Source organism: Sus scrofa, chromosome 6 (genome assembly GCF_000003025.6).
Source record: "Sus scrofa isolate TJ Tabasco breed Duroc chromosome 6, Sscrofa11.1, whole genome shotgun sequence".
Classification (NCBI taxonomy): domain Eukaryota; kingdom Metazoa; phylum Chordata; class Mammalia; order Artiodactyla; family Suidae; genus Sus; species Sus scrofa.
In genome coordinates, this window is record NC_010448.4 from 164,432,290 (window position 1) to 164,457,254 (window position 24,965).

Genomic DNA, 24,965 nt, shown 5'->3' on the forward strand with positions numbered 1-24,965 from the left:
ACAACTTTTGAGCAAAGTTCCAAAGACAAACACAACAGACCAAAAATATACTTTATATAACTAGGTAGGCAACATAATTTAAACGATTTCAAATTTGGGTGCAAGTGACCATCATTCTTTTCTTCCTCAGGAATTGCTCATTTTTTGAGGAAAAATTATCACATGAAATGGATTGAAAAGAAAGACAAGCAAAGAAATACCAACATACATATAATTGAAGGGTCTAAAACAAACAAACGAAAAAATGGAACAGAATATTTAAAACCATAATCCAAGAAAACTTTCTGGGAATAAGAGAAAAGAAATCTATATATTGAAGAGCTCATGTTATGCCTGGAAAAATTGGAACAGCATAACCAGTTCAATACATATCCTGATAAAACAACTTGACACTAAAAGCAGAGAAAAGAAAATGTCTTAAGACTCCAGACAGAAAGGTCAAGTGAGTTTTAAGGAAGACAAATTAAACCAGCATCCTACTTCTCAAGAAAAATTAAAAATCAAGGCAAGATTAGAGCATTTTCAAAAAACTCAAGGAAAAAAATGTGAAGCAAGTATTTGATATTTAGCATAATTGTACTTTTAAGTATCAAGTCTACAAAAGAACAGTTATAAACTTTCATAAACTCAGAAAATGCTATGCCTGTGGGCCCATCCTGAGGAAACTATAGTGGATGAATTTCATCCAACCAAGAGATGACTGGGAAAATATTATTAAAATATCCAAGGCCAGCATTTCGTATATTTAATTCTAGATATTAGACTAAAATAAGGACAAGGATGTAGGCAGAAGAATAACATATAAACCTTAAAAATTAAAATAGCACTAGTAAAAATAGGAATAGGGAGGGGGAAATGGGAAAAATAGATTAAAATTTAATAACTGTCTAGTTAACAAATGAAAATCAATGGATATCATTACAAATTGACTATCCAGTAGCCTGTCACAAAAGAACAAATACTATATGGTTCTACATATATAATGTACTTGGTGTATCTAGTCAAATTTACACTGATAGGAAGTAGAATGGTGGTTGCTAAGGGCTGAGGGGAGGGTGGAATGAGGATTTATTGTTTAACTGGTACAGAGTTTCAGTGTTGCAACATACAAAGAGTTCTGGATGTGGACGGTGGTGATGGTTGCACAACAATGTGAATAAACTTGATAGCACTGAACTACAGATAAAAAAGGCTAAGAAAGTAAATGTTATGCTATCACAGTAAAAATACAAAATACTGACAAATGAGATAGAAAAATTTAAATAAGGAAAAGGGGGATTAAGATCTATGAAAGGACTAAATACTACTATATCCATAGAACAAAAATATAAACTTCTTAAATATCAAAAGATGTTATGTTAAGAGAAAGACAAATACCACATAATATTTTATTTGGATCTAAAATATGACACAAAAGAAATTATTTATGAAATAGAAACATACTCAAAGACATACAAAACAACTTATAGTTACCAAAGGGGGGAGGGGTTGGAAGCAGGATAAATTAGGAGTTTGGGATTATCAGGTAAAAGGAAAAATATACTACATTTTAAGAGTAAAGAAGAGGGAGTTTCCTGGTACTGCAGTGGGTCAAAGAGCCAACATTATCACTGCTGTGGCTTGGGTGACTGCTGTGGTGTGGGTTCCATCCCTGGCCCAGGAACTTCTGCATACCATAGGAGCAGCTAAAAAAAAAAAAAAAAAAAAAAAAAAAAAAAAAAAGAGCAAAGAAGACATATCACATAGAGAAAGAAACAGTATTTGCCAAGTTGAATAATATTCCCCTAAAATTCATGTCCATCCAGAACCGGTGAATGCAGCCTTTGAAATAGGGTCTTTACAGATGTGATCACCCACTAAACCACAAAACAAGTTCCAGTAAATCTAAGAAGGCTGAAATCATTTCAAGTATGTTTTCTGACAACAATAAACTATAAGCCAGCTAACGAGAAGGAAACTGGAAGAAACACAACCCCATGGAGACTAAACAACATGCTACTAATCAATTAATGGATCAATGAAGAAATCAAAGAATAAAACAAAAAAATCTTGATACAAATGATAATGGAACCTTTCCAAAATCTTTGGGATGCACCAAAAGCAATTCTAAGACAGAAGTTCATAGTGCTATAAAGCTATCTCAAGAAATAAGAAAAATCTCAAATAACAAATCCAAATGTGTATTTAAAGAAACTAGAAAAAGAAGAAGCACCACAGCCCAAAATTAGTAAAGGAAAGGAAATATTAAAGATTTAAGAGGAAATAAATGACCTAGAGACTAAAAAGAATGTAGAAAAGATCAGTGAAACTACGAGTTGGTTCTTTGAAAAGATAAACAAAATTGACAAACCTTTGGTCATACTCACCAAGAAAAAAGAGGAAGCCCACTAAATAAAATCAGAAATGAAAGGGGAGAAATTATAACAAACACCACAGAAACACAAAAGATCATAAGAGAATAATATGAACAACTATATTCCAACATAATAGACGACCTAGAAGACATGAATAAATTCCTAGAAGCATGCAATCTTCCTAAACAGAATTATGAAGACAGAAAAATCCAAATAGCCTGATTATCAGTAACAACATTGAATTAGTAATAACTCAATTAGTTATTGAATTAGTAATAACTGAATTAGTAATAATTCAAATAACACCACCCAAACAAAATTCCAGTTCCAGAGGGCTTCGCAGGTGAATAATATCAAACACTTACAGAAGAGTTAATACCTATACTTGAATTATTCCAAAATAACTGAGGCAGAAGGAACACTTCCAAACTATTTTGCAAGGCCAACATTACCCTGATACCAAAACCAAGCAAAGTTACCACAATATTACAGGCCAGTATCCCTAATGAACATGGATGAAAATATCCTCAATAAAATGTTAGCAAATTGAATTCAACAATGCATTAAAGGGATAATATGTCATGGTCATGTGGGTTTCATTCCAGGGATGCAAGGATGGTTTAACGTCCACAAATCCATCAATGTGATACACTACATTAACAAATTGAAGAGGAAAATCATATGATCATCTCAACAGATGTAGAAACAGATTTTGGCAAATCTTTTTTATGATAAAATCTCTCAACAAAGTTGGAATAGAGAGACTATACCTCAATATAATAAAGGCCATATATGAAAAACCCACAGCTAACATCATACTCAATAGTGAAAAATGAATACTTCTAAGATCAAGGTCAAGACAAGAATTCCCATTGTCATCACCTTTCTTCAGCATAGTATTGGAAGTCATAGCCACAGTAATTAGGCAAGAAAAAGAAATGAAAATATCCAAATTAGAAAGGAAGTAAAAAAACTGTCACTATTTGCAAATGATATGATACTATATATAGAAAACCCCAAAGACACCACCCAAAATTATTATTTTTTTAGACTATTCTTTTTTTTTTGTCTTTTTGCCTTTTCTAGGGCCACTCCCTCGGCATATGGAGGTTCCCAGGCTAGGGGTCGAATCAGAGCTATAGCTGCCAGCCTACGCCACAGCCACAGCAACTTGGGATCTGAGCTGCATCTGCAACCCACACCACAACTCACAGCAATGCTGGATCACCACCCCACTGAGCAAGGTCAGGAATTGAACCTGCAATGAATCTGTTCCTAGTCAGATTTGCTAACCACTGTGCCACAACAGGAACTCCCACCCAAAATTATTAAAACTAAAAAATGAATTCAACAAAGTTGCAGAATACAAGATTAATATATAGAAATTGGTTTTACTTCAATACACTAATAATGAACTATTAGAAAGAGAAGTGGGAGTTCCAGCTGTGGCTCAGTGGTTAACAAATCCGACTAGGAACCATGAGGTTGTGGGTTCGATCCCTGCCTTGCTCAGTGGGTTAAGGATCCAGCATTGCCATGAGCTGTGGTGTGGGTCGCAGACGCAGCTTGGGTCCTGCATTGCTGTGGCCCTGGTGTAGGCCGGCAGCTACAGTTCTGATTAGACCCCTAGCCTGGGAACCTCCATATGCCATGGGAGCAGCCCTGGAAATGGCAAAAAGACCAAAAAAAAAAAAAAAAAAAAGAAGAGAAAGAAAAGTGAAGAAAAAAATTCCACTTACGATCACATCAAAAAGAATAAAATACCTGGGAATAAGTAAAAGAAGGTGAAAGACTTGTACTCCAAAAACTATAAGATATTGAGGAAAGAAATAAAAGACTAAACAAATAAATGAAAGATGAAGCATATTCATGGATTGGAAGAATAAATATCATTAAAATGTTCATACTACAAAAAGCAATCTGCAGATTTGAGGCAATTCTTATTGAAATATTAATGGCATTTTTCCCAGAACTAGAATAATCCTAAAATTATATGGAACCATGAAAGACATCAAAAAGGCAAAGCAATCTTGAAAAAGAAGAAAAATGCTGGAGGCATCAAACAATCCCAAATTGAAACTATAGTACAAAGCTATCATAATCAAAACTTATAGTACTGGCATTTAAATAGACATATAGGTCAATGGAACAGAATAGAGAAACCAGAAATAGGAGTTCCCATTGTGGTGCAGTGGTTAATGAATCTGACTAGGAACCATGTGGTTGTGGGTTCGATCCCTGGCCTTGCTCAGTGAGTGGAGGATCCAGCATTGCCATGAGCTGTGGTGTAGGTTGCAGACACGGCTCAGATCCCGCATTGCTGTGGCTCTGGCATAGGCCGGTGACTATGCTCCAATTGGACCCTAGCCTGGGAATCTCCATAGGCCGTGGGAGCAGCCCTAGAAAAGGCAAAAAGACAAAAATAAAAATAAAATAAAATAAACAGAGAAACCAAAAATAAACCCACATTTATATGGTCAATTGTACTATGACAAAGGAGGCAAGAATATAGAGTAGGGAAAAGACAGTCTCTTCAATAAATGGTGTTGGGAAAACTGGACAGCTACTTGAAAAAAATGAAACAGGAACACTTTATTACACAATATACAAAAATAAATTCAAAATGGATTAAAGACTTAAGCTAAGACTTGAAACCGTAAAACTCATCAAAGAAATCATATGTAGTACACTCTTTGACATCAGTCTTAACAACATTTTTTTTTGGATTTGTCTCTTCAGGCAAGAACAACAAAAGCAAAAATAAACAAATAGAACTACATCGATGAAAAAGCTTTTGCACAGAGAAGGAAACCACCAACAAAAGGCAACCTACTGAATAGGAGAAGATATGGCAAATGATATATCTGATAAGGGGTTGATATCCAACACATATAAAGAACTCATATGGGAGTTCCTGTTGTGGCTCAGTGGTTAACGAATCCAACTAGGAACCATGAGATTCCGGGTTCAATCCCTGGCCTTGCTCAGTGGGTTAAGGATCTGGCATTGCCATGAGCTGAGGTATAGGTCACAGACACGGCTTGGATCTGGCATTGCTGTGGCTGTGGTGTAGGCTGGAGGCTACAGCTCTGATTAGACCCCCTAGCCTGGGAACCTCCATATGCCGATGGGGCAGCTCTAGAAAAGACAAAAAAAAAAAAAAAAAAAGAATTCATATGACTCAATATCAATAGATAGAGATACGAATAGACATTTTTCCAAAGAAGACACACAGATGGCCAACAGCCATATGAAAAGTTGTTCAATGTGATTATTAAGGAAATGCAAATCCAAATCACAATTAGATATCATCACATGCCTGTTAGAATGGTTATCAAAAGGCAATAAATAACAAATGCTGGTGAGAATGTAGAGAAAAGCGAACACTTGTGCACTGCTGGTGGCAATGTAAACTGGTGCAGCCACTACGGAAAACAGTATGGTCATTTCTCAAAAAAATTAAGACTAAAACGACCATGTGATCCAGCCATTCCACTTCTGGATATTTACTGAAGAAAACAAAAACACTAATTTGAAAAGATATATGCACATCTATGTTCTTTGCAGCATTATTTACAATAGCCAAGATATGGAAACAACGTAAGTGCCCATCTGTGAGTGAATGAATAAAAAATGTGGTGCATATGTATAATGGAAACCATTCAGCCATAAGAAAGAAGAAATCTTGCCATTTGCAACCATATGGATGACACTGAAGGTATTATGCTAAGTGAAATAGATCAGATGGAGAAAGACAGATACTGTATTGTTTTACTCATATGTGGGTTATAAAAATAATAATAACTCCCCCAAAAAGCCCCACATAAAACCACACAAATATATAGAATAGAGTAGTGGTTATCAGTGGGGGAAGGGTAGTGGGGGAGGGAGAAATGCATAAAGGGAATCAACTGTATGGTGACAAATGGAAACTAAAATTTGGTGGTGAGCCACACTATAGTCTATACAGTAGCTGAAATATAATGTTGTTTACATGACACTTGCAAACCAATTTACCTCAATTTAGAAAAAAAAAAGCAGTGAATAGCAAGTAGCAACACAAATGGTAGCTATTAATCCAACTATATCAACAATCACTTTAAACATCATAAGTCATAACCACACCCATAAATTTTATTTATTCATTTATTTTATTTTTTTCTTTTATTTTTATGGCTGTACTTGTGGCATAAGGAAATTCCTGGGCTAGGGGTCAAATCACAGTGATAGCTGAGGCCTATGCCGCAGCCATGACAATACTGGATCTGAGCTGAATCTGTAACTTACACGGCAGATGTGGCAATGCTGGCTCCTTAACCCACTGAGCAAGGCCAGGGATTGAACCTTCATCTTCATGGACACTATGTTGGGTTCTTAACCCACTGAGCCACAGCAGGAAGGCCTATACTCATAATTTTTAAAAGGACAGAAATCATACAGTGTATGATCTCAGACTACAGTGCAATAGAACTCAGTAACAGAAAGATAAGTAAGTCAGTGTGATTCTAACACATGAATAGACAGACCAATGAAACAGAAAGTTTAGAATATAGGTCCAAGTTCATATCAACTTAGAATATGATTAAGGTGGTTATCTCCAATCACTGGAAAAGATGGAATTTTTAAAATAAATGCTGATGGGACAACTGGATAACCATTTGGAAAAATGAGGTCGACTATTCATATCATATATAAGAATAAATTTTAGGGAATTCCCATTGTGGCTCAGTGGGTTAAGAATGTGACTAGTATCTGTGAGGATGAGGGCTAAGTCTCTGGTCTCATTCAGTGGGTTAAGGATCTGGCGTTGCTGTGAGCTGTGGTGTAGGTTGTAGACACAGCTCAGATCTGATGTCACTGTGGCTGTGGTGTAGGCCTGCAGCTGCAGCTCCAAATCAGCCTCTAGCCCAGGAACTTCTATATGCCACAGGTGCAACCATTAAAAAAAAGAAAAGCAAAGAATAAACTTCAAGTGACTCAGAGACCTAAATGCAAAAAGAGCAAAACCACACAAGCACAAGAAGAAAACATGGATGAATTTTCTTTAGGATATGGCTAGAAGGCAGTTCTTGACCAAGGATGATTTTCACACCAGGGGACATCCAGTAATGGCTGGAAATATTTTAGTTGCCACAACTGTCAGAGTCCTATTATTATCGAGTGGATGGATGTCAGGGATGCAGCTAAACCTCCTACAATGCTCAGGACAGCTCCTCACAACAAAAACCTCTCCAGTCCCAACTGTCCTTAGGACTGTGGTTGAGATACCCTGGAAAAGGGAAGACTTTTGACTCTCATTCAAAATCCAGATGCTCCTAAATTTAGGAGCATAGAAATTATCTCAAGTATCTTCTCTGACCACAATGCCATGAAATTAGAAACCAACCATGGGAAAAGGAAAGAGAAAAAACCTACTACATGGAGACTAAACAACATGCTACTAAAAAACCAATGGGTCAATGAGGAAATCAAAAAGGAAATTAAAAACTACCTTGAAACAAATGATAATGAAGACACAACCTCTCAAAATCTATGGGATGCTGCAAAAGCAGTGCTCAGAGGGAAATTTATAGCAATACAGGCCTTTCTCAAAAAAGAAGAAAGATCCCAAATTGACAACTTAACCCTCCACCTAAATGAATTAGAAAAAGAAGTACAAAAAAGTCCTAAAGTCAGCAGAAGGAAGGAAATTATAAAGATCAAAGAAGAAATCAATAAAATAGAGACTCAAAAAACAATAGAGAAAATTAATAAAACCAAGAGCTGGTTCTTTGAAAAGGTGAACAAAATTGACAAACCCCTGGCCAGACTCACTAAAAAGAGGAGAGAAAGAATCCAAATAACCAAAATTATAAATGAAAAAGGAGAAATCACAACGGATACAGCAGAAATACAAAAAACCATAAGAGAATACTATGAACAACTATACGGCAACAAGTTTGACAATCTGGAAGAAATGGACAATTTTCTAGAATCTTACAGCCTGCCAAAACTGAATCAAGTAGAAACAGACCAACTGAACAGACCGATCACTAGAAATGAAATTGAAGAGGTCATAAAATCACTCCCTACAAATAAAAGTCCAGGACCAGATGGCTTCACAGGTGAATTTTATCAAACATATAAAGAGGAATTGGTGCCCATCCTCCTTAAACTCTTTCAGAAGGTTGAAGAAGAAGGAATACTCCCAAAGACATTCTATGAGGCCACCATCACCCTCATTCCAAAACCAGACAGAGATACCACCAAAAAAGAAAACAATCGGGCAATATCATTGATGAATATAGATGCAAAAATTCTCAACAAAATCTTAGCCAACCGAATCCAACAACATACCAAAAAAATTATACACCATGACCAGGTTGGGTTCATCCCAGGTTCACAAGGATGGTTCAACATACGCAAATCAATCAGCATCATACACCACATTGACAAAAAAAAGTCAAAAATCATATGATCATCTCAATAGACGCAGAAAAAGCATTTGACAAAGTTCAACATCCATTCAGGATCAAGACCCTCGCCAAACTGGGTATAGAGGGAACATTCCTGAATATAATCAAAGCCATTTATGATAAACCCACAGCAAATATAATCCTCAATGGGGAAAAACTGAAAGCCTTCTCACTCAAATCTGGAACAAGACAGGGATGCCCACTCCCAGCACTGCTCTTCAACATTGTTTTGGAAGTCTTAGCCACAGCAATTAGACAAACAAAAGAAATAAAAGGCATCCATATAGGAAGAGAAGAGATCAAACTGTCACTGTATGCAGATGACATGATACTGTACATAGAAAACCCTAAGGACTCAACCGCAAAACTCCTTGAACTGATTAATAAATTCAGCAAAGTAGCAGGATATAAGATTAACATTCAGAAGTCAGTTGCATTTCTGTATACCAGCAATGAAACATTAGAAAAGGAATACAAAAATACGATACCTTTTAAAATTGTGCCTCACAAAATCAAATACCTCGGAATACACCTGACCAAGGAGGTAAAGGACCTATATGCCGAGAACTATAAAACTTTAATCAAAGAAATCAAAGAAGATGTAAAGAAATGGAAAGATATTCCATGTTCCTGGATTGGGAAAATCAATATTGTAAAAATGGCCATACTACCCAAAGCAATCTACAGATTCAATGCAATCCCCATCAAATTACCCATGACATTTTTCACAGAACTAGAACAAACAATCCAAACATTTATATGGAACCACAAAAGACCCAGAATCACCAAAGCAATCCTGAGAAACAAAAACCAAGGAGGAGGCATAACTCTCCCAGACTTCAAGAAATACTACAAAGCCACAGTCATCAAAACAGTGTGGTACTGGTATCAAAACAGACAGACAGACCAATGGAACAGAATAGAGAATCTGGAAATAAACCCTGACACCTATGGTCAATTAATCTTTGACAAGGGAGGCAAGAACATAAAATGGGAAAAAGAAAGTCTATTCAGCAAGCATTGCTGGGAAACCTGGACAGCAGCATGCAAAGCAATGAAACTAGAACACACCCTCACACCATACACAAAAATAAACTCCAAATGGCTGAAAGACTTAAACATACGACAGGACACCATCAAACTCCTAGAAGAAAACATAGGCAAAACACTCTCTGACATCAACATCATGAATATTTTCTCAGGTCAGTCTCCCAAAGCAATAGAAACTAGAGCAAAAATGAACCTATGGGACCTCATCAAACTGAAAAGCTTTTGCACAGCAAAGGAAACCAAAAAGAAAACAAAAAGACAACTTACAGAATGGGAGAAAACAGTTTCAAATGATGCAACTGACAAGGGCTTAATCTCTAGAATATGTAAACAACTGATACAACCCAACAGCAAAAAAACCAATCAATCAATGGAAAAATGGGCAAAAGACCTGAATAGACATTTCTCCAAAGAAGATATACAGATGGCCAACAAACACATGAAAAAATGCTCAACATCGCTGATTATAAGAGAAATGCAAATCAAAACTCCCATGAGATACCACCTCACACCAGTCAGAATGGCCATCATTAATAAATCGACAAATAACAAGTGCTGGAGGGGCTGTGGAGAAAAGGGAACCCTCCTGCACTGTTGGTGGGAATGTCAACTGGTACAGCCACTATGGAGAACAGTTTGGAGATACCTTAGAAATCTCTACATAAAACTTCCATATGACCCCGCAATCCCACTCTTGGGCATCTATCCGGACAAAGCTCTACTTAAAAGAGACACATGCACCCGCATGTTCATTGCAGCACTATTCACAATAGCCAGGACATGGAAACAACCCAAATGTCCATCAACAGATGATTGGATTCGGAAGAGGTGGTATATATACACAATGGAATACTACTCAGCCATAAAAAAGAATGACATCATGCCATTTGCAGCAACATGGATGGAACTAGAGAATCTCATCCTGAGTGAAATGAGCCAGAAAGACAAAGACAAATACCATATGATATCACTTATAACTGGAATCTAATATCCAGCACAAATGAACATCTCCTCAGAAAAGAAAATCATGGACTTGGAGAAGAGACATGTGGCTGTCTGATGGGAGGGGGAGGGAGTGGGAGGAATCGGGAGCTTGGGCTTATCAGACACAACTTAGAATAGATTTACAAGGAGATCCTGCTGAATAGCATTGAGAATTTGTCTAGATACTCATGTTGCAGTAGAAGAAAGGGTGGGGGAAGAAATGTAATTGTAATGTATACATGTAAGGATAACCTGACCCCCTTGCTGTACAGTGGGAAAATAAAAAAAAATAAATTAATAAAAATAAAGCTTCTGTGAACTTTAAAAAAAACAAAACAAAACAAAACAAAACAAAATCCACATGCTTTTGCAAAAGAAAACATTGATAATCATGACTAGATAAAAAATTTAAATGTGAAAAGGTTTTATTTTGAATGAATCAAACAATTAATTTTCCTCTAATATTCTGCATTTTGTTTTTGTCATAATTATGTAGTAGAAAGAATATGTGAAAAAATTTTTTTCACTAAGTCGTTTATGGATGCCCCCAAACCCACACCTATTTATTCCAATGGGCTATACAAATATTCATATTTTCTGTGTAGGCAATGATGCGAACAGGTTTGAGAACTACTGTCGTATATATTGCCCATTCATGTCTTAAGTGGTTTCTAACCTGCTTATCGGCACATCTTCCTTATACTATGGGCGTGTGTATGTATGGGTGAGAGTATGCATGAGCAGGTGCGTCTTGCAAGTTTCCTGGGGCAAATGTGTTTTCTTTTAACAATGATTCAGTTCTAGGCACTGTAAATCCCTGTAAGTGTTTTACATACATTAACTTATTTAATCATCACCAAAAACCTGTGAGATAGGAGAGGCTCTTTTTATCTCCATTTGACAGATGACACTGAGACAAAGCAGTTACTTGCCCAAAGTCATCCTCCTACTTTGTGGTGGACCTGAGTTAATTAACTGCCTGATAAAGATTCTCTGTCATGGTGTTCATGAAAAGTAGGGTTGAGTTGCTTAAAAAACTTGATTTCAACTTTTATGTTTCACTAAAACAATTATTATTATTATTATTTGTTTTGTCTTTTTGCCATTTCTCGGGCCGCTCTCACGGCATATGGAAGTTCCCAGGCTAGGAGTCGAATTGGAGCTGCAGCCACTGGCCTACCCCAGAGCCACAGCAATGCAGGATCCGAGCCGTGTCTGCAACCTACACCACAGCTCAGGGAACGCCGGATCGTTAACCCACTGAGCAAGGGCAGGGACCAAACTCGCAACCTCATGGTTCCTAGTCGGATTCGTTAACCACTGCACCACGACGGGAACTCCTAAAACAATTATTTTTGAACCAGCTTCTTTTCTTTTCTTTTTACTGTATAACATGAGATAGGCTCACTTAAAAATTCAAGTGCACAGTACAGAAGTGCTCCCCATGGGCACTATGTTGCACCACAGATCTCCAGAACTCACTCGACTCGCACAACTGAAACTCTACACCCGTTGAACAGCCCCCGCTTCCCCTTTCCTTTGAATGCATGTCCCTGCTCACTCCGTTCCTCTGCTCATTCCTCTGCTCATTCCGAAGCCGCACGACTGTTTTTAGCTTGTGATTATTACCGCAATCACTGCGCAAAAAGGCATAGGCCGTACATGCTTTGAAATGTTAGATGCCCACATTTATTTGATTTAATAAAAACTGTACAAACTAAAACGATGGCGTATAGAGAAAACCTCTACTAAGACTACTTCTATGGATGTAGCAAACTCTTCTAAAGGACTTGGATTTCATCTGAGCAATGTTCAGAGACAGATTCATTAAGGACAAGAATTCTTTCTCTTTTCACATTGAGGCCTATTCCTGTAGGGAGACACAGTGCAATTACAACAGTGTGGGACTTGGACTGCCCAAACTCGAGAAATACCTGTGTAGGGATGCAGTATCTTCCTTAACTGCCATAAGCGGTGGCCCTTCGGGCTGAACTTGAAAATGACGTCATGGTGATATAAGAAATTGTACAAGCGGTAAAAAATTATATTGCTGCTTTCATTTGCTGCTTTTATGTAATGATCATAGGTGCTAGAAGAGAAAGTGGGGATAAAATGTCAATAAATGACTTAGATAATGGCAAACGAGTACCTTTTGTTTTGCTTTCCTCTAACTGACCTGTTTATCTGGCAGTTGGTTTCCAAGCCGAAAACGCATTTCATGATTATGTCCAGGGTCAGCAAGGTGACGTGCGCAGAGATCTCCAGAAGCGTGTCCTCAGTGCCACAAATCCTCTCCCATTTACCCTGGCACGGGAGTCAAGATCGACACCGTCACCTCCTCAAACTGCCTTCATCCGAAGCCTCCTCCCCATCACTGCGCATCCCATGTAACAGAGACAGTCCGGACCGCGCAGGAGCCAAAGGCCATAGAGGTACATGGGGACCCCAAGCCATCACCCGTTATTTCATCAGTAAAATGGGTTTACTTAGGACAAGGGGCCTCTGGTGAAGCACGGGTGAGTCCGGAGACCAAAGGCAGGGACAGCTCCTGCAGAGAGGAGGAGGAGTTGGGGGACCTGTCATACACAAAGGTCCACTGAAGGAGTGTGGGCCGGTTTTACTGGCTGAGCTGTGACCGTCTCTCGTTGGCTGAGCTGTTGCTGGGCAAGGAGAAGTTCTCCCTTCCTCCTGCTGGGTAGTAAAGGCGTCACCATGCACAGGGAGGTCACTTCCTACTGGGTCTGCAATTGCCCTCTCGTCGTAGGATGTGGGAGCTGCCCTTTCCGGCCTCCCGACCCCAGTTTAAATGAGGCTTCAGCGGATTGATCTTCACATAAACAAGCCAAGTGCTTACTTGGAGGGAGGAAGGGAAAAATGCACCCGACTGGGTGAGAAAGAGCACGGAGCAAACCAGGTGTCTAGAAAATGGCTGAGTTAAGTATCTTTGGCCTTTCAATTATTATCATAACTCTGCTTTAAAACAGATCCAAGTTCTCGCAGAGCAGATAATCTCATACGAGGCCCATAACTACAAGGGCTTCCTCCCTCTTTAGTGCCCAAATGCTAGCTACCTAATCCCATCACTACTCTCAAGAACCAAAGGCACATTTAAACATAAACTTGAGCAGGTCCTCTTGTGGCTCAGCAGTTAGCAAATCTGACTAGCATCCATGAGGACACAGGTTTGATCCCCGGCCTTGCTCAGTGGGCTAAGGATCTGGCGTTGCCGTGAGCTATGGTGTAGGTTGCAGACACCGCTCACATCTGTGCTGCTGTGGCTCTGGTGTAGGCTGGCAGCTACAGCTCTGATTTGACCCCGAGCCTGGGAACCTCTATATGCTGCGGGTGCGGCTCTAAAAAGTAAAGAAAAATAAAAAAACCCCACACAAAAACAAACAAACAAAAAATATTTCGAATGGATAGACAGCAAGGCCCTACTGTATAGCACAGGGAACCACATCCAACCTCTTGGGATAGACCATGATGGAAGATAGTGTGAGGAAAAGAAAGCATATGTACACATGCCTGGGTCACTCTGCTGTACAGCAGAAACGGACACAACACTGTAAATCAAGGAAACTTTGATAAAAAGAAAATAGAATAAAATACTTTTCTTCAATGGAGATACACTCAAATACCACCACTGGCCGATTTGCATAATTGTGCGTGAACGTGCACAGCACCAGACTTGGAAGAGAATGCCCCCTTCCCACACTAGCCTGTACCTCTAGCCCTCTGCCTGGAGAGCGTGCACAGGTATTCTCATCACAATCCCAGCAGACTTCAGGTTAAATCTGCTTCTGTGAGCTTGGCTGAGAACCTGGCCAACCAGCTGGTAACACTGGGTCTCTCTTGGGAAAAGGGGTGGGTGTGCAGAGGAAGGCGGAAGGAAACTGTGGCTCTGTTTGCGGCGTCTAAAGCATTATGATGAAACTGCATTAATGAATCACTTGTCTGGTTTTTAAAATAAATGCAATTGAAGCATTACAAATACACCGTGTACTAGCGGAATTTTGGGACAGAACTCATTTATAGATCAGGGACCACCCACGAGAATATTCCTCTGCGACATCCTTCTGCTCCTGACGATCCACTCGACCTGCAGGAGGAAACTCACGTCCGCAGATGTGTAGATACATGCTTTCAGTGTAGATACTCTCTTTCTAGGTCCCTTACCGCCTTCAGGCAGGTCCACTCCCATTGCAAAACTTTCGGTGGTGTTAACTCACTCGGCTGCCTTGAGTGCTCTCATCCACATTCCACACATACTCAAGTCCATGTGACATCGGAGTCTCCTCTGAACCTGAAGCTATTCCAGCAGCTGCTGGTTCCCTTGCCTGTCACCGCAGCACTTACCGTCTGAATCGCACCACGTGGTACTTGCTTTACTGCCGAAGGGTTTCAAAATAAACCTAAGACAGACGACCAGATCTTCCTCTTCTTTTCTTACCCAAAGAACCACAGCAAAGACTTACGTGGACACCCATTGCTCAGTGGGTTCTTGCACTGTGCTTGACTTCTAGAAATCATCCCCCTTTGCCTCTCACTTCCCACCTAACAGCGTCTAATGCCGTCCCTGGCGGAAGCCTTTGGCCACACACCAGAGCATCTCCGTCCCTCCACGTACCAGCATTGTGTTCACAGAATGGGCCATTATCTCCACATGCGATTTCAAGGCGTTCAAATGGAGTCCGGGCGTCAGTAGGCGACGATGCTGGAACCACTTAGGTCCATTCAGATTCAAGAGTCCTTTTCCTTGAGAAATAAAGGCACAAAACCTCATGCCAGTTTTTTTTTTTTTTTAATGAGGTGAAGGAGGAGAGGTGAGGAACACAGATATGGAGTGGCTCTGACACACGGGGAGTCATGACGTGGTGGGATGTCGACGTGGTACTTAAATACGAAGAATGAAGTGAGTTTCGATACTTCCCCCCGGGATGGATGTGTATCCAGCACTGTGAGAAAGACCCCTAGTTTTAAAGCCCAATGAGTGCGCTAGTCCTGAAATCACCAATTCCTTTCCACCTGTGGAGTAACCTTCCTGAGGTCTGGTTTTCTCACGGGTAGAGTGTGCTGGTAAATTTCTACCTCGCTGCGCCCCGTACAGATTAAATGAAGGTGTACACATAAGGTGCCTGACCTGGGCTCTAGCTCACGGCAGAGGCACAGCAAATGTTCACCTCCTCTCCACCCCAGACCAATCCGTAAACTCTACTGTGAACACAAAATTCACAAGGAACTAGATAAGAGTGTCCACTCAGCTACCCTCTCCTGAGTGCAGCTCTGTGCTTCACACCTGGAAGTGATACGAAGTGAAATCACTCATCAAACCTGACACCCCTGAACCTGCTGTTACCAGGGAGGTCATTAAAGATTTGGCTGTGCGTTGACCTTGAAGTTTAATGATATACAATCGCCATCATCCACTGAGAGCTTACCACACGCCAGGCTTGTGATGCACAGTCCAGCGCTGTTACAATACCCGCCGTTATACTAAATGCTGAAAATACATGTGTTTCATTTAATCCCCACAACACCCCAAAGAGGTAACTCTCATCCTTGTTCTCAAGGATGAGGAAACAGAGGCTTAGAGAAATTAGAGGACTTCCCCAAAAATCACACAACTAGTCAGCGGTGGTGGGGGGGAGAGGATTCAAACTGATGTAGTTGGGAATCCAAAACTTTATTCTCTCATTTAATACCTTCCTTGTCTCACATAAATACCAATCGTATGCCTCAAAAGCTTAATTCATCTGCTCATGGAATATTTCCAAACTGTACTTTGAAGCAAACCTTTACTGATTTGCATATGGAAAAAGGAAAGGAAAAGGGCCAGGCAAACAAGAGAGAAGAAAGAATAAAATAGAGAATATATGGATGGAAAAGCTGCAGTTGTACAGACAGAGGTGGGAGGGAGTCACACATCTGCTGTCTTGCAAATGAGACTTTGGGGAGAGAAGTGGATGAGGACGGTTCCTAGGAAGTTGCACCACTCGACCTTCCCCTCGACCTTCCCCTTGAAGACGTGCAGAATGGCTCTACCCTACTCTCGACGCTTTTGAATTCCGATTTGAGTTTCCTTGGCATGCTCTACACAGGAAGGGGCCTTTGAGAGACAGAGAGTCACCCCTTTCTTTCGCACATACATACCAACGACTGGATCCATGAACTTGTACAGGAAGTTGGACTTGGGATCTGCAGAGTCAAGTGAGGGAAACAAAGGAAAACATTAGAGGAACAGTTCCCAAAGTGGGTGGTGGTTCTCTTCCTCTGCCTGCACTAACCACAAGCAGTGAGTAGAAGGGGGCCCAGGTCTCCTTTCCTATAGCCCTTGGCCAAACTGGGGAAACCACATATCTTGGTTCAGGCAGCTGACGACAGCAGCCCCCCAAGGCAGACAGGTACATAGACCCAGGTTCTTCACTTGTTTCTACTTCCTCCAATGGAAACAGAGATTCCCCGAGGGTTACAGAGTGTCCAGTGTAGTAGTCGGGACGATATATCACATCCTTTTGGGAAAGTAAATTAGCTATTAGGGGAGAGACTGGCAGACCCCAGAGAGTGAGAACCTTCTGGGGGTTCTGGGAGCCCTAACAGGAGGGTATTTTACAGCTCACATCCTTTACAAGGTGAATATGAGACGCATCAGAGCCGGGGACTGGGAGACGTGGAGACTTTCAGGAAGAGGCTGCTTTCTTTTATCAGGTTTTATTAAGAGAAAGATGAACATATCAGATCTTGGTGTTACCAAGTTGAGGGAGTAAAAATTGGCACATTTCAATTTGGGGCTAGGAGACAATCTACCCTGGAAGCCTCGAGGAATGACCGGTTGAGTGATTTCAATGCCCCATGCCCCGAAAGGGAACACAGCTGAGACATAGGCAGAAGGTAAAATGCATGTGGTCTATGATCAAGAGGTTAGACTGGTGAATAGATGAGTGGCATCAGGTTTACCTACTGAGTCAGGAGAGGCAGTGCCACCTCTGAACTCCTTTGAAGACTTCACATTTAATAAGGTGGTGGGAAGGACTGGGAGTTTGGGGTTAGTAGATGCCAACTACTGCCTTTAGAATGGATGAGCAATGAGGTCCTGCTGTACAGCACAGGGAACTATATCCTATCACATGTGATAGAACATGATGGAGGATAATATGAGAAAAAGAATGTATATGTAGGAGTTCCCATCATGGCTCAGCACAGTTAATAACCAGACTAGTATCCATGAGGATGCAGGTTGATCCTTAGCCTTGCTTACAGGGTTAAGGATATGGCGTTGCTGTGAGCTCTGGTGTAGTTCGCAGATGTGGCTTGGCTCTGGCGTTGCTGTGGCTGTGGTGTAAGTTGGTAGATGTAGCTCCGATTTGACTCCTAGCCTGGGAACTCTCCTATGCCTCAGTTGCAGCCATGAAAGAAAGAAAAAAAGAAAGAAAGAAGGAATATATATATGACTAGGTCGCTTTACTATGCAGCAGAAATTGACAGAGCATTGTAAACCAACTACGATAAACAATTTTTAAAAAAGGAGAAGAAAGGTACTGGGAGTGGGGAGTATTTTGAGGCTGAACTCACAAAACCAAGAAGAGCCAGTGAAGGCCCTGGACAGCCAGGGTTGGTGGCTGGGCTTTAAGATCCATGGACCTAAAAAGGCTCCCGTGAGTCTGAACTAGAGGAGGGACCGAGGGGCAGGCAAGCCCCTTCAGGACTGGGGGGAAACATCTCTGCACTTTCCCCAGTGGCTCTGAAAGGCCCAACGCCAATCTTTGCGTCTTTAGTCCCTTTAGACTCCTGCCCGGGGCTGTGCATATCACTCCTAGAAGGATTAGGATCCCGAGATCCATGCCTTTCTTACCTGGTCTGCTCAGAAGAGTCTTTGCATAGTCTGGGTCATAGATAAAGAAAAACGCCTGAAAGGGTCCAAGCCAGAAAGGAAAGGCACGCGGGTATTTGTCTGTAATCTCCCCGAGCGTCTCCATTCCACCATTCTGAATTATCTGCAGTGGGGAAAAATGAAGGGAATTAGAGGAGCCAGGCCCTCCGGACTCATGCCCTCCACAGCTGCAAGCGGAGCTCAAGGCCTGGATAAGGTCCCACAGCTAGAGGCTTGACCCTTTTTCTGGAATTGAGTGAACACCCTTTCCTTGGGATTTCTAAGCTTAGGGTGTACTTTTCTAAGCAAGGTTAACATATTCATCTTTTGCAGGATGAACACAGGCTGCAACCCCAGACCACGTCGCTGCGGAATGACAAAGACTGTGAGCTGCTGTTCTCCCAACGGGGAGGGTGAAGTGAGTGGAGTCACACACCCTGTCTCAGCTGCCAGTGTCGCACACTTAGGTTAGGAGTAGAGTCTGGATGCTGAAAAAAGTGCTTCTTCTGTGTGAAGGAGAGAATGTCAGAAGATGGGACATGCCCAGGCATCAGCTCCCCACCCTTCCTGTCGAATTACTGAGGAAGGAGTCCGTCTCCTGACTTAATAGCAAACGCTTCTCCAAAAACTGGCCAACTCCATCTGCGCGGAAAGCCTAATTCTCTTCCCTTGCAATAGCAGAAGGCAGGCTCATTTATACAGACATAGCGAGGCTTGAAGCAAACTCAAAAGCGAAAACTCTCGGCTTCCAACATGTAGAAATTAGAGTACAAATGCCACATTCAGAGGTGAATTTTTGCCTTGATCAGCAGATTACTATGGCTCATGTACTTAGTTCTCCTAAATCTTTGATAATAAGATCCATTTACATCTGCTTCTTGTATAAAGTGGGAGCGTGGAGGGGAACCTGTGTGTGTGTGGATGAGCCTTGCTACACATTTGAGCACAACCACAGGGTCCTGATGTGCAAAGAAACCTTAAGCCCGGCCCGTTCTTCCTGTGCGACCAGTCACAGCGTGGGCGGTGGGGTTGTCTGTTCTTACCCTCAGATGAGGTGGAAAACTTCAGCTCCTAATTTCCTCTGTTACCAGCTGGCAGCTCTAACCCATGAAGAGTTCTCTGGATAGTTTAAGGCCCTCCAAATGCTGAAACTCTTGAAATTCAGTTCCTGAAATACTAGACTCTGTTTGACTAACATGCCCCATAATAAAGCCAATGACAAGGATCCACTGATGGTACAAACAGTGTTTCCCATGAGTGCAAATATTTATTCATTTATTCATTTGCAGACAATAAAGTATTTATTAACTGCCTGTTATATATAATAGGCAATAGAGACACAGAGAAATATAAGACAAACAAGGGCTTTGCCCTCATGGAAGTTATAACTTAATATGAGGATTATTTCCAGGTTAGAAATTGGCATGGACACACTCAGCCACAGGCATTGGTTTTATTTTCAGTAACTCCTGCCTGGATGAGAAGGACAGAAAGCTAATGTGACTCCTGTAACACAGGAATTTGCATTTCTTCATCCACCTATCTAAATACATTTGAAAATATGTATCACATATATTTAGGAACCTTTTTTTTTTGCCTTTTCTAGGGCTGCACCCGTGGCATATGGAGGTTCCCAGGCTAGGGGTCTAATCCGAGCTGTAGCCTCCGGCCTACACCACAGCCACAACAACGCAGGATCCAAGCCGCGTCTGCAACCTACACCACAGCTCACGGCAATGCCGGATCCTTAACCCACTGAGCAAGGCCAGGGATCGAATCTGGTTCCTAGTTGGATTTGTTAACCACTGCGCCACGACGGGAACTCCTAGGAAACATTGTTCAGAAATACTCAGAAAATACTTACTCCTCTGATAAATAGTAATACCTGACATTTACCAAGCACTGAGATGAGCTAGATGCTGCCAAGTACTTTCGATGCTTTATATTCTTTAATCTTTACATCAAAAACCCTATGAAGCAGATACAATTGCACTCACCATTTTAAGGTTGAGGAAATTGAGCCTCAGAGAGGTTAAGTAGTCTCTCCAAGATCATATAGCTGGCAACTAGTAGTAATGGAACACAGCAGAACTCTGCAGCCCCCCAAGTACAAAGCCTCTCCATGCCTCCTGATTCTTGTTTATAGAAAAGTTGAAGTCTCCCAGGTCTCCCTGAGTCACAAAACAGCAGGATCAGGCAGCTAATGATTAGGAAAATAGAGTCATAGACCCAGTGTCTGATGTACATTCCTGAGTTATTTTATAGATACTGTAACTGCCACCAGAGGAAAATGCTAACAGCATGATGCCCAGATTGCAGCCATGACAGAAGCTGCTCCACCTTGAACAGCACTGAATCAATGGCTAGCACAGTTCCAAGAAATGGCCTTCAGAGAATGGGATTAACATTATTGCTCATAATAAGCTCTATTTTTGTGGACAACAAAATAATTGTAGCTTGTTCTGCCCATTTATGTAAACAGATGACTACAACTGCCAGCTAAGGGATGCTACAGCCACGTGTCAACTTTTCACATTCTGAGATGGTACCCTTTGTCAGCACGAAGTTACAGAAGAGGGATCATCACCCTTGATCACAGATGTGGAATGATGTTCTGATAGTGAGGATTTGTAAGCGGCTTTTGGCAGGAAAGAGCTCTCTGCAGAAGACCCCTTGTCTTATCATGAACCTTAAACAGCCACCCCCACGCTCTACTCATCTCTGGCCCTACCACACCTTTCAACTCTTTTGATAGCACAATACCTTGACTAATGCGTTGTTTTTTTTTCCCACAGGTCAAAACGTAGAAATGAAGAATAAGTAATTAGCAGATTACCAGATCTCTTCCCCAGCTTCCCCTGTAGTAATCTCGTGGACAAAGCGTGTGAACAAGATAGCATCTAAAGAAAAATCACAAGACGTTGACAAGCCAGAATGCAAGGCTGCACGCAGTAGCAGATGATGACGACTCTGACCCCCATCTCAATGATTAACTGAGATTCCTTCCCTTTTTTCCTTTCAAAACTTCCATAATTAAGCAGAGTCTTCAGAGATGGTTTTTGGGGGACAGTGAGTCCACCCTCTGTTTAGATTGGTGGCATTCTGATTAAAAGCAACTTTCTATTAACATTTCTTTCTCTCTGGTGCATTGATTTTCGAGAGGTGAGCAGCCAATTTGGTAACAGTAAGGATTCAAACTTAGGGTGCACTAAGGATCCCAAGTGGTGCTTTACTCTTTCGTTACATGGAGTTTCCATGAATTATGTACAAGTGCACACACACACACACACACACACACACCTGCGGAAATACACAATAGGACTCTCACACTGGCAAGGAAACATTGGCCTACTGAATGAGTGTCAGTCTACCTGGTTATGTAGTCAGTAGATCTTTGAATGAATGAATTCTTTAGGATCTAATATATATGTGCATTCAACAAAGTGGTTATTGAGCATCTAGTATGAGCCAAGCTCCGGTGAACACAGACTTTCCTCTCATAAACTGTATATTCTAGTGAGGAGGAGGAGAGTATGAATGAAAAATGTTGCCTTCCATATCAACAGACAAAGGATATTGTGGCCATCAAGCCATAACCCACTACCCCCACCTCCCATAATGAGCCTGAGGGAACTCAGGATGGAGATAAATGGACTGCCCCCTGCCAGTCCCACAACCACTGCAGCCATCCCAGAGATGTACCCTGAGAAGACTCAGGATGGGAAAGAGCAGGATATTGGCCCTAAATAGCTAAGGTACGTATCAAAAGAATTATTTCAAAGAGCTCAGACTCTTGCATCTTCCCACACATAGAAAAGTACTAAATTCATTAACTGGAGATATCTGGTTTTCTCTAATTAACAGTAGTGTTTTGATGTTCTGACTACCTGGCCTTTGATGTAAAACTCCTGTATATCTGCCTCCTCCCTTCTTCAGCACAGTCCCTCAGAGCTTCTGAGAAACTGTGTCCCAGCCGTTACACCCTCAGAATGTCTGCCAAATAAGACATGATTCTCAACTCTTAGGTGGTGGCATGTTTTTCCACAGGTGGAAGTGTACAGCAAGGGAAGATATAATATGGTGTCAGAGAGTGACGAGTACTGAGATAATGAAAAGAAAGTTAGGGATAGAGACTACTGGAGGCCCTATTTTAGTCTGTGTGACATTTGATCAAAGGCCTAGAAAAAGTGCTGCGAGAGCATTCTAACCAGAGGAGAGCATTTTCAAAGCCCCAAGGGACAAGTTTGCTTGCCATGAAGACATGAAGGGAGAAGGCCAGTATGGCTAGAGTAGAGCAAGGAGTGAAATTTCTTTTTCTTTCTCTCTCTCTCTCTTTTTTTTTTTTTTAGGACCACAACTACATCATATGGAAGTTCCTGGATTAGGGATCAAATCAGAGCTGCAGCTGCTGGCCTATGCCACGGCCATAGCAACACGGGATCTGAGCCTCATCTGACCTACACCATAGCTCATGGCAACAGTGGATCCTTAAACCACTGAGTAAGGCCAGGAACAAACCCATATCCTCCTGGATACCAGCTGGGTTTATAACTCACTGATCCACAACAGGAACTCCCAAATTTTCTGGTCTTTTATGGAATTTTCCCTAAACAGAACTTTTCCTATAAGGTTCCATATAGTCTGGAACCTTATGACTATACCTAAAATGTTACTGTCCTGTAAAACAGTTCCATCCCTTCCTTGTGACTCAATAAGTGGTGAATCATCAAAAAGAACATAATAGGTTAAGAAAAAAGTAAATAGGCATGGTTGGTATATTAGTCAGCTTGATACATCAGCCATCTCTAACCTGCCAAATTAGGATAGAGACCTCTCTAAAACACACAAAAGATTATCTAGTGACATCAACAGATAACCTAGTGACCAATCTAGTGATATGGACTTTTAAATATTATGAATGCAATGAAAAATCTGAATTAAAATAAAACCATTCCATTTACAACAGTATCCAAAAGAATAAAAATTCAGAAATAAATGTAACAGAAGAAAAATAAAGCTTTTACAGCAAATGCTTCAAAATACTGCTGAAGGAAAATTTTAAAGACTTAAATAAATGGAAAGACATCCATATTCATGGATCAGAAGACTCAGTATTGTTAAAATGGCGATACATCCCAAATTGATCAGCAGATTCAGTGCAATTCCTATCAGAATCATAGCTGGATTTTTTTTTTTTGTAGAAATTGTCAAACTGATCCTAAAATGTATGTAGAAACCAGAAGTATCCAGAACAGCCTAAATGATCTTGAAAAAGAACAAAGTAGAAGGATTCACACTTCCTGATTTCAAAACTTTCTACAAAGCAACAGTAATAAAGACAGTGATATTGGCATAAGATAGACATAGAGATCAATGGACTAGAAACAAGAAACCAGAAATAAACCTTCACATATAGGCGCTGGGAGATAATAGAAAAATAATTATATATACATATAAACAGATAGAGATATAGATATGTCTGCCCCTGGTTCCTGGCCCAGAACTCCTTGTAATTTCCTAAGTGATAAGAACCTAAGGAGATGGTCACAGGAACCTTAGGCTTATAGCCAACTGGTCAGAAGCACAGGTAACAACCTGGACTTGCGACTGGCATCTGAAGTGGGGTGAAGGTAGTCTTGTGGGACTGAGCCATGAATCTGTGGAATCTGATGCTATCTCCAAGCAGATAATGTCAGAATAACTCAATTTTGTATATAATTATATAAAATACTCAAAACTGTATGACACCCAGCTAATGTCATAGAATTGCTTGGTGTAGGGAAAACTCCCACACTTTGGTGTCAGAAGTGTTGTGAGTGTGGTAGTTATGTGACAGTAAAGGAGTAACACAGGAGGGTGGATTGGCATTTTCCTACTCAGGTGCCAAAGCAAGTCAACTTGGGGGAAGAATAGTCTTTTCAACAAGTAGTGCTGGGATAACTGGTCATCTACATGCAAAAGAATGAAGTTGGCCCCCTTACCTCACACAATACAACAAAATTAACTCAAAATAGGTCAAAGTTCTAAATAAAAGAGCTAAAACAGAAAACTCTTAGAAGAAAACATTAGGACCTACCCTCTGATTTGGCAGTGGTTTGTTAGCTATGACACCAAAAACATAACAATAAAGGAAAACATAGATAAATTGGAGTTCTTTAAAATTAAAAAGTTTGTGTTTATAGGAAACTATATCCAGTCTCTTGGGATAGACCATGGTGGAAAATAATATAAGAAAGGGAATGTGTATATATGTAT

At 40.8% G+C, this 24,965-nt stretch overlaps 1 protein-coding gene across 1 annotated transcript in view; it reads right to left on the reverse strand.

The window, feature by feature from the left end:
• Window positions 1-24,965, reverse strand: part of LOC100627093 (cytochrome P450 4X1) — a 55,763-nt gene that overhangs the window by 18,084 nt on the left and 12,714 nt on the right. Inside the window, 6 exon segments of the mRNA XM_021096705.1 lie at window positions 4,881-4,885; window positions 12,778-12,932; window positions 13,020-13,147; window positions 15,471-15,598; window positions 16,994-17,038; window positions 18,693-18,834. Coding sequence (XP_020952364.1) covers window positions 4,881-4,885; window positions 12,778-12,932; window positions 13,020-13,147; window positions 15,471-15,598; window positions 16,994-17,038; window positions 18,693-18,834 — 603 coding nt within the window.